Below are 10880 nucleotides of genomic sequence, written 5' to 3' on the forward strand. Positions count from 1 at the left end.
TTTGCATCACACTAATTATAAACATTTAAGGATGGAAGCTCCTCCCTAAAATGCATTTTCTGCTGTTGTTTTACCTGTGAGATCTGTTTGTTCAGTGTTTCACAAAGAAGGAGATCAGCTAAAAGGCTCCATAATCTTCATCACAGGCCACTCTAATTCCCACCTTCCCCAGATTTGCACACATTATCTAAACGCACTCCATTATCTCAGTGCAATTTGGGGATGTGGATTCCAGCACGGTATGAAAGGTGGCCATAGCTCTCTGTTCAGAGAGGGCAGAGCGTGAGAGGCTTTGTAGGAACATCTGGAAATGAACAGACTGATGGACAGAAGTTACATTCTAGTTATTTTTTTGCAAAAATACCCCAGCTCCCAAACAGCAGCAGAAGTATCTGAGTCACACAGCACTTGGGGATTTCTTTCAGACATGGCAGTGTCACTACACGACACTAGAGCAGAGAGCAGCTCCACGTCCCACCCGCCCCTCGCTGTGCTGAGTGATTCTTGTTCCTATTCTTTGAGCAAACTCTTCCATAGTTCTACTTTACTTTTTCTTCTTAGTGGCCAGTAACTTCCCATTTGCTCTCCCGATAAACATCAGAACTTCAGTTAAAAATGAGGAAGTCATCTAAATTCTCTTATCTCGTACAACCATAGCGATGGGCACAATGGTCAAGTCTTGGCCAATCCCCCAGCAGAGGCAGCCATCTCGTGCTACCTGCTGTGCCCTTCTGATGGCCCTTCCCACGCAGACAGCAGCAGGGACACTACTTTCCTACCTTTTTGATTTATGACATTGCTAATTTTGGTTCTGTGAACCTACCCAACTTGCTGTGGAAGCCATAACTCCACAGGCCATCTTTTAAACTTCACTTCACTTACCAGAACTTGCCTGCAGACACCCTGTATGGCACAGATCCCATACCCAAAAATCCAAATGGATGTAAACTCTTAGTTTCAACCTGGTCAAGCTGCTCATCTGATGCTAGCTGAGCCCTCTACCTTTGCAGCTCCGACACTCCAAGAAGTAGAGTGTTAAGAAGTGCAAAGCTGAATTTTCTCCCTTTTATTTCATTTTGGACTCTTGTTCTAGAGATGCTGAGAAGGAATTTAGATTTTCAGTAGTGTCTAAAGAATCCAGTTCATCAAGTAAAGCGAGAGACTTGGTTTTTTTTTTTTTGAGCAAGTGGTCTTTCCTCATCATTTTGTACAGTACTGGAGATTAAAAATAGTTCTTCAGCTGGGGTACAGCTGTGCAGAGCTGGCTTAATGGAGCTGCACAGACCCACACCAAGCAAGAGTCTATGTGCAGCCTTCACTCCTGCAGCCCACCTAAGGAGCACTCACTGAGCAGCAGGTGGGCTGCTGCCTGTCACTGCTGCTCCTGAGCAGGAGGAGCTACAGCACAACAGCTCAACGGTGGGTTCAGATTAGCTGCCTGCTAAAAATCTGATCTCCATCTCCTTATCAGCACATGAAAAACATACCTTCTCCATGGCATTTATCTCTTACTTCATTAAGCACCCTCTGTGCCCTTGCCATGCTTTTATTTCCCTCGCTGTGACATTCTGCACTGCCTGTAAAATGCCCTTGTTTTCCAGACCATGAAGCGATTTTCTCCCTATTTCACTAAGCAGAAAACAACTATTACGATTCAGTGATCAGGTACATCTCAACATGAAAAGCAACATAAAGCTTGATGTTCAAGGCCGATGTTACAGAACTGGGCTACAACACCGCCCTGATGTTGTGATTCTTATCTGTAACACAGGCTTTCTCCACTTGAGGTTCTTTCTGCCTAATCCAACCCCTTGGCTGGAAGCATTTAGCTCTAACACAAGGCACAGAGCAACCACTGGACTTGCAGCAGGTTCTTCCATGACATCTAATTTCCTGCAGAGGCTGGTACTCGCGATCCACTAATGCCCATAACAGACATCTCTAGTGGGGCCAGGTTTTCTTCCCGCAGATCTGAGTGTGCCTGAAACTGCATTTTCAGCCTCGAGCAGGACAGACTTCACCTCGCCATGCCACTTCCCAGTTTTGCAGAGCGCCTTCTTCCTCTCTTGCCCGCCCCACGCTCGGCTCCCCTGAGCCCCCAGCACACATGGCCCCAATGGGCAACAGACCCTAAAACAAAGTGGGGAAATGAGAGCAGCACAGCTTTCAGGTCACACATAGGGGATAAAGAATGGCAGCAAACACCCACAGTTCTCCCTGGAGAGTCCTCTGCCTCCCCAGCCAGGCTGCTATGGCAGACTCACATTTCAGGTGTCAGGCAGAGGAGCAGAACTGCTTGTACTATGAGCACAGTATCAGAGTATTTGCCTGCTGGAGCGAGGCTCCCTGTGCTTTCTAATGAATTCTTAGCATTTAGCACTAAGCGCTCTGTTTTTACAGAAAGTTACATGCGGGTAATTAATCTCATGTTCGTTTCCTGCACATGTAAGGGAGCAGCCTTTGTTAGGGAATGATAAGACACTTCTAAGAATAGTACTACTGAGAGCATCAGCTTTGCGAGGCTTTACAGGAAAAATACATACTCCTAACACCTGCTTTTTGTTTCTCTAAGTTTTGAAAATAACTGCTAACCTAGAGCCAAATCCTGCCCTTGTTTATGCATGGAAAGCCTGATTGGTCTCAGTAAAGAGCAATTAAAAAGGAGGGCATGTTTTGGCCTTTAGGGTCCCATTTTTCAAAGGCACGCTGCCCTAATTTTATAAACATTAAACATTCCCACTGGCTTCAGGGGGACTATCTGCAGTTCCCAGTTCCCAAATTCATCATTTTGCCCAGATCCCAATGAATGTCGTGGGACTTTCTTAATGATGGATAAAGCCTGAGGAGCAAGAAGGGATCCATGCTCAGGCGCAGCTTGGGCCTGATGCTGAACTCAGAGAAACGTATGCTGGGAGGTGACACAGAGGGATGCAGCAGGCAGCCCCTGAGCCCCCAGCCAGCTCTGCTGCAGGTGGTGCCAGCAGGCAGGAGGGCTGCTGCCATGCTGATGTGTGGCTGTCGGTTGCTCTGTGGAGTCAGCACCAGGCTGATGCTTGATGCCTCCTGAAGCCTGTTGAAGCAGGCTTTGTTTTCCAGCTCCGCTGCTTTCAAGCAGGCGGGGCGGTTCGGCTGTGCTGCCTTCCAGCCCTGAGCGAGATGTGCAAGCTGCCACACTGGTGGAACTATGAGAAGTGAACACAACGTCTTGTAGCACGTGAGGAACGTTTTCCATTTGGTTTGCATCATCTCCTCTGTCACCAGTCATATGAGAGGGAACACCATCCTTAGCTGTGCTTACAGCAGATCTTTTTCTGCTTTATTGTAGACAAAGGAGTAGTACATCCTCCTAATCAGAAAACAAAGTCTAATCTGAAGAGATCTAGCTAATCTAGTCCTGCTGGAAGAGTAGCACAGAGCCACTGCGCCAAGGTACGTAGTGCAAAACCCAGTGGGGGTGAGCTGCAGGCAGTGCCGCACTCGGAGCCCCTGTCGCGGCCGTCCCCCTGCCTGCATAATGGGGGCTTTCAAACCCAGCTTTACCACTTTCTGTTTTCTCTGCTTTGTCCTTTTATGAATATTGAGTCATCAAAAATAGCTTCAGTGGCAGAGTTATTAATGGTACCAGCTGGGTGAATCAGTGGCTCCTGTGCTGTCTGGTGCATGCTGCACGGGGCTGTTAGCACCCCCGGGACAGCACACGATGAAAATTACATGTCCATATTTTATCTGCAGCTCCCTTGAGACACATCACTGTGCTTATTTTAGAACTGGAAAACGTTAGTGGAACAAAGCAAATATTCGGCCATTTCAATGGTGTACTACAATCTAAGAGAAGAAACTCCAGCTTACAGCAAGTCAAAAGTAAATCCAATCCTAACCTCAGAAAATTTGCCTTTCTCCTAGTTTTAGCAGAAAGGAAAAACTACACCACTAAACGATCTCTGCCACGTTCTTCACAAGGCACTTATTCCTCATACGATACGAAAAAGCTCACATCAGCAGTCTGGCAAAAAAACGCTGATAAACAGAAGCGAATACGACGAATGACGTGAGCTGCGCTCGGCAGCGCGGTGCCCGGGGCAGGGCAGGCCGGCAGGGCGCACAGCGCAGCGTGAGCATCAGCGCAGCACCTGCACGGGGATCATCAGGGCGCAGGACGGCCCCCGACGGGCTTACGGTTTGATCGCTGTCCCAAGCGATTTTATTTATTTGTGAAGGATATTACCCGGAATATCTTCCTTGCAGCTCTGCAGCGATGCAGTTTCTTATGTTTGCAACGCACACCCGTTGTTTCTTTTTGTTTGTTTCGGTTTTTTTGTTTGTTGGTTTTGTGTTTTTTTTTTTTTGCAGAAAAACAGATGCAACGCGGAGCGGGAGCCGTTCGCGCGGAGCAGCGCCAGTCCCCGTACCCGCAGCCAGCAGGGGCTGGGCAGCACGGCCCCCTGCCGTCCCTGCTCCCCTGCCCCAGCCTCCCCGGCAGCACCGTTAAGTGTCCGCCTCTGGCGCACTGGGCTGATAAATAAAAGTATCCCGACCGCAGCCGTTAGCAAGCGTTACAGGCATCTTAACAAAGCTGAGCCTCCGAATGGAATGTGCTTTTTTTTTTTTCTTCTTTTTTTCAGGGGATTTTGCGCTCTTCCATGGGGAAAACGCGTCCGAAATTCTTACGAGGCTGTTGGTTACGGTAACGTTAACTGAAAGCGAGCTGCTGTTTTTAACCTAGAGCACGTTGCATAACAACAGCGGGGCTGCACGCGGACGGGGCACCGCAGCCCGCGGGCGCACAGACGGACCGCGGCTCCGTCCGCTCGGTCGGGACGCGCCGGGAACGGCAGCCCGCCGGAGACGGACGGGTTCCGCGCGCACTTACGTATCGCTTCAGCTTCCTTTCGGGGGGCGACTTGATGAGCCAGCCGGTGCAAACGACGTCCCCGGAGCTCATCTTCCCCCCGCTCCGTGCGCGGGTCCGCGGGTGCGCGGCCGCGCCTCGTTCCCCGGCGATCGGCGAGCTTCCTCCGGCCCCGCTCCCACTGCGCTCCGGCCCGGGGAGGAAGTCATGACATTGATCACTGACACGGCCGGCCCTCCTCCCTCCGCCGCGAACACAATGCAGCACACCGAGCACGTGATGGGGACGACGGGGACCGACGGCCGGGCGGGGTCCCGCCGGTGGCCCCGCCCGAAAGATGCGGCGCCGCGGGCGGTGAGCGCGAGGGGCGGCCCGGGGGTGGGGCGGTACCCGGGGATGCTGCCGGTACCCGGGGATGCCGCCGGGCTCGCGGCTCCCGCCCTCCCGAGCACCTGCCTGCAACACAACGTGCCTCGCCGCTTCTTCGCTTGGCTGAGGGTTTTTGTTTTTCCTCCTCTCCTCTCCTCTCCTCTCCTCTCCTCTCCTCTCCTCTCCTCTCCTCTCCTCTCCTCTCCTCTCCTCCGTATCCCATGCGGTCATGGAAATTTTCTAGAATAAATGCGTAAGCTGAGGAGCCTGGGCACTGTTAGAGAACACAGAACTGAAGCACTGAGGTCCTCACCAGACTGATCTGATACGTGCCACTGGCAAAGACCAGCAAAGGGGCATCAGTCTGACCCCAAACACAGGCACACTTCATCTCAGCCAGTACCTAAGAGGAGTTCTCTGCTTGCAGTTTTCTATACTTCCCCTTCTCAGGCTCTTAATGTTTCAAAGAAAAACAACCCCTGACAACTGGTAAGCCAGAAGAGAACAAATTGCCTGATTGCATTTTGTGGAAAGCAGGAAGGGGAGTGATTTTTTACATGATGTAATACAGATAGGACAAGGGAGAACAGCTTTAAACTATAAGAGGGGCACATTTAGGTCAGATGTGAGGAGGAAAGTCTGTACTCAGAGGACGCTGAGGCCCTGGCACTGCTGCACAGAGCTGTGGGTGCCCCATCCCTGGAGGTGTGTAGGGCCATTGGAATGGTCCCTGGTCCCTGTGTTAGGGGGGCAGCCAGCCCACGGCAGGGGTTGGATCTCCGTGATCTTTGAGGTCCCTTCCAACCTCAGCCATTCTGTGATTCCCCCATGTCCCCACAGGCACCTGACTGGAACACACAGGTGTGCTATTTGAACCTGCTCGTTTCCATATCGCAGAGCTAATGGTGCTGTGAGGAATGCTGAGCACAGTGTGAAAGCCCTCACTGCACTGCTGAGAGGAGCAATCAGGAAGGAAAGGAAAGGCAGAACAGGAGGACTTATTTGGTTGACAAATGTGTGGGTATCGAAACAGGAAGAGATGCCACAGTAATCTGGGCTGACATTCCCACAAGCAAACGTTTCTCCCAGGTCTGGACTAAAGCACATCTTTTAAAGAGCTATCTAATCTGACCTTCAGTACATCAAGCAATGGTGAGAGAAAAGATTTCCTTGTAGCCTGTTCCTGTGCTCTTCTACAGAGTATGTTACATTTTATTTGAAACCTAAATTCAACTAAATTTGACCTTCTGGTTATTTTCTCTTGCTCTGTGACTTTTATTTCATTAAAAAGTTCACCACTACAAATACCAAGCATGTCTCACTGTGCAGGGATCACATCACCCCTTACCTTCCCTTCTGCAGCCAGAGGCTGAGCTCCCAAGCAGCTATTTATAAGGATTGTTTTCTACTGTCTGGGTAATATTTATGTTTTCCCTTCAAATTCTCTCCAGCTATTTCTATCTCCCTGTTGGCATACAGAGACCAAAACTGGCATCCACCACTGTTAGTCCCCATTTCACTCATACTGACTTGCACTTCCCTAGGCCACCTTTTTACAAAAACAACAGTATTGTTTTTTCCCTCAATGTGTTGCTCTAATAACTAATCTTCAGGCAACCGAAATGTTGGCACTACGACACTCCTCGGACACTGATTTAGAAGATGTGCCCCTATCACACGACCTGTGCTCTTTTGTCTCTGCTACTTGTCTGCATTAGATGATAGAGTATTGCACTTAACTATTCAACCCCTGTTGCTTGATGAAGCTGTCTCCACAGACACGCAGCTACAGACAGCAAAGAAACCCACTGTTGGGAGCAATTCTGCCTCTGCATCTTTTTCTGGCCTCTTGGTTGTCCTTCCTTGTCTTTTTCTGTTCTGCTCTTGCGTGCCCTCAGCTGAGCATCCCTGATAGAGTTCCTGTTCTCTTGCACTAGGTTAATAACACAAATAACCTCACAGGGACATCTAGGAATAGTATGCAGAGTAAGAAATGCTATTTGACCACAGCTGTACCCTCTCTGATATCCAACCAAAGTACACATTCAAGCGGGAAACACATCCAAAGTGTCTAGCTAGCAACTTACCCCATGCTGACCTATAAAGCCTTGCAGAGGTTGAGTGCAGCTGAGAGGCAGCTCCAGTCTGGGGAACAGCCCATTCTTTCACCCGGTGGTTGAACCCTGTTTACATGTGGGGCTCCCACCACACTTACTCAGCAAAATGCTGGCATGCCTCTGCAGCATTCCCACAGCCAGCAGAATGCCCCGTGCCACTAAAAAGCCATGACAGTGTATATGTGTTCCAGCTGCTCCTGACAGCTCCCACCCTGCTCCCCCACAGACAGCATGTTTCACTCTATCCGTTCACGAGGACACATTCAGCCACGTTACAGGAAACGTTCAGCCCCTCCCCTCGGTATCCCATGGGGAAATACTGTGTGCAGTTACCATGGAGTAGAGGGTACTGCAGCAAAGAGAGTGCATTTCAGGCAGCACAGGCTTCTGAACCATATCTGTGAGTGCAGGGAAGGAAGAACAATTTGGTGGCAGCTTTGTGCTTGAGATTGTTGCAGAAAAGGAAGGCTGATGGCAGGATGAGGAAGAAAGAAGCCAGCCAGGCAGGGAAGCACAGCACAAGGCATGGGGAGCAGAAGCAGATTCTCTGTAGGCTTTAATAAGTGAGCCAGAGCTACTCCAGCTTAACAGCTCCTGAAGCAGAAACTGGTAATGCTTTGGAAAACATAAAAGGTGTAGTCTGGTCTTCTATTGTGAGTGGATGTTGGCAAATAAAAGCATCCAAACAGGATGAAAGCAAGAGGACTTCCACAGCATGATAAAGCCTGTGGCTTACTGCTGTGATGGCTATTGGCCTCAGGAATGTGTCGGCCATGCTTGCAAGACTGTGCTTTGCAGCATGCTTCCACACATTGCTTGGACTCAAAGGAAACCCTGGTACATCCTAAAATCTTTGTATGAGCACTGTTACATTTACAAATACTCTGTGATATGCTAAGTGATAACAGTGAAATCAATCACCAGAATATGCTCTTGCTTAAGACAATTTATTTTGGGAAGAGAATTTGTGAAAAAACTGTTTCAGGAAGCTTTAAAGAGAGATCAAGCCTACACTGTACTGACCTGCTTGCTCAATACTCACAAACACTCAACGTTTTGTAATATGCTGTCTCTTTGAAGGCAGGTTATTTATACGTTTTCAATACTGCCAAATCACTGTATTTCTGTTGGAAAAATCTATTTTGACCTCTTTTGCTTTGATCTAAAAAACACTTTTGAAGTGTCTTTCACTTCCAATGAAACTAGGATCCTGGCCTGTTGAATACACAGGACATCACTGTGCATAGGTGGGCAAAATCAGTGGTTCAGGGCAGCACACACAGTGGTACCATTGCTTGTTATAGCCTGGTTTATGGCAGCCTCAACAGACGTGGTTTAGAGTGGCCACAGCCCTGGCCTCTACCTGCCCTGCTGTATTGGTACCAGGCAGTGTCCTGGGCAGCTGGGGTGATGTGCTGAGCTGAGCTGAGGGGCAACTAGCAGATCTCTCCACTGGGCTGGATTTTTGGACACTACTACTAGCAATTTTCTTATTTTTCACTGCTGAATGATGTCTTGTTTGTATGTTCTCTTGTCCACTCTGGAGACTGTCTGTAGAGCAAAGTGAAAACTGGATACAGGAAACTGAGGCATGAGTATGGTGCTTACAACTCAAACCAAAACAAAAGCAAAACCAACAAGGCCCCTTCTGTATGAACAGTTCATGTTAAGGCTGTTGCCTGTGCCCATAACTGAGATGCTCTCGAGTGACCTCATGGCAGCTGGTGATACCAGGCTCCCTCAGGCCAGCATGGGGCTCTGTATGGGGCTGCCATTTGGGGGCCTGCTTTTGGCAGGCAGGTGCAGGCTGTGGATGCTGTGCCGGGCTGAGCAGCATGCAGGACTTGGATGAGGGTGGCTGCAGACAAGAGGCAGTCCTTGCAGGCCTCTCTGGCCATGCTCTATGGTTCAAAGAGCCCAGCTGGTTTCCCAGTGGTCGTGATGTCAACTGCTGACGCTGGCAGGCCTCATGTGCCATTTGTAGTCTAAGTTTTCACTGATACATTTAAATGAGGAAAAACTAGTGCTGCAGGGGTGGATTTTGGTCTAAAGTGCTCAATGGGAAGTCTGTATGATGCATAAGGGAACAAACAAACAGATTAATAACCAGAGGTATGGCACCCGGCCCCTTCTAACAATGCACAATGGGTTCCCCCAGTACTGCTGCATAATGCAGTGCTGAGTATGACTATACAGCAGCAGGTGCAAGAGGCCTTACACATCTGCCTTGCATTATCCTTTTCCTTCCCATGATCAAACCAGCCGTATGATTGGGCAGCTTCCCACTGCTCTGCAGCCTCCATCCAGCCCGTGGTGTGGCAATGCCACCTAGTGACATCGGGCAGGGTGCTGCTGCCTGCTGCACTTCAATTCCTTTTCACATCAGAGAACGATCAAATCACGACCTGTAGTTACAACGCCTTTCCTTACTTGCGTTGCTGTTGCTGACAGAACTGACATTTCACTGCTGGCAGCAGGTAACTGCTCATGAGGAGCATACGTGTATTTCCTTGCATGGTTCAATTTTTAAAAGTTACACCAAAGCAATGTCTCTGTGTTAGAGAAATTACGACCAGCACAATTAGTCTTCTGTTCTCCAGAATCGTTCTGTATTTGGGAGAAGAGTATCTACAGTCCAGGATCTCAGAAGTCTTGCATTCTGGATAGTAATAGAAATGCCTCACCAACTTTTTATGTATGTCTGTAGTGCCTGATATGTAAAAATGAATAACGATGTGCCTAAGGACAGCATAGCTTTGTTTACACAACATGCCACCTGAACTGGACCAAGCACTGTTATGAACTCTGAGTGCAAGGCACAGCACATGCAGCCCTGCCAATTGTGTTTGCAGACTGAAATGAGAGGAGGGTAAAAGAGGAAAAGCAAAGAGCCAGCAGCTCATTCTTTACATGGCAACTAGCTCTTTGCCTCCCAGCCACGGAAAAATGAAGAAGAATTTGGGGAAATTCTGTGGGGTTTTGCAAATGCTTTTGAAAACATGTTGTGTAAGAAGGAAAAATAGTAAATATAAAACACACCTCCATATATTTTTGGTAACTTACTAGATTACTGCTTGGTAATAGCACTGTATGAGTCTTTTTCAGCCGATGGCCTGCAGAACCACAGGAGCATCCAGCATAGCCTGCAAGAAGTGAGAACTTCTCAGCTAATTGCTGAATGCAGATGTCAGGCACACGAGAAAGTAATATCCGAAGGGGATCTTTCATGACAGCAGCAGCTTGATTGCTGGGTACTGTGTGTAACGTTCCTGCGAACTGCCAGCAAAAGGCAAGCTGTAAGGAACTCTAGAGCATTTCCCGTAAACAGAAGCTAGGAGCGTTTGAAGCTGCAGTGGGACAGCCGGATACTAAGAATTGCTGGTAAGCTGTTTTCCATCGAGCCTCAGAACGGGCTCATCGCAGAGACGATTTTTCCGCCAGAGCGATCGCGGCTTTCGCTGCCGCAAGCCGCGGCCCGGAGGCAGCTCTGAGGAACGCCGCCTGCAGCGTTCGCAGTGGGGAGAGGGCAGCTGGGAGCTTCGCGC

At 49.2% G+C, this 10880-nt stretch overlaps 1 protein-coding gene across 3 annotated transcripts in view; it reads right to left on the minus strand.

Annotated features, from left to right (window-relative positions):
- Positions 1–5126, minus strand: part of GAB3 (GRB2 associated binding protein 3) — a 54740-nt gene extending 49614 nt beyond the window's left edge. For 2 of the 3 annotated variants that reach the window (XM_042824963.1, XM_042824962.1), the window contains exon 1: positions 4871–5125. In XM_042824963.1, the coding sequence (XP_042680897.1) occupies positions 4871–4942 (72 nt within the window). In that variant the 5' untranslated portion in view covers positions 4943–5125. Of the gene's footprint in view, positions 1–4870 lie in introns of all 3 variants that reach the window. The other variant, XM_042824964.1, reaches the window with a different exon arrangement.
- Positions 5127–10880: the final 5754 nt, after the last annotated feature.

This window comes from Centrocercus urophasianus, unplaced genomic scaffold, assembly GCF_019232065.1.
Source record: "Centrocercus urophasianus isolate 14NV4802_14NV808 unplaced genomic scaffold, USGS_Curo_1.0 seq_24, whole genome shotgun sequence".
Lineage (NCBI taxonomy): Eukaryota > Metazoa > Chordata > Aves > Galliformes > Phasianidae > Centrocercus > Centrocercus urophasianus.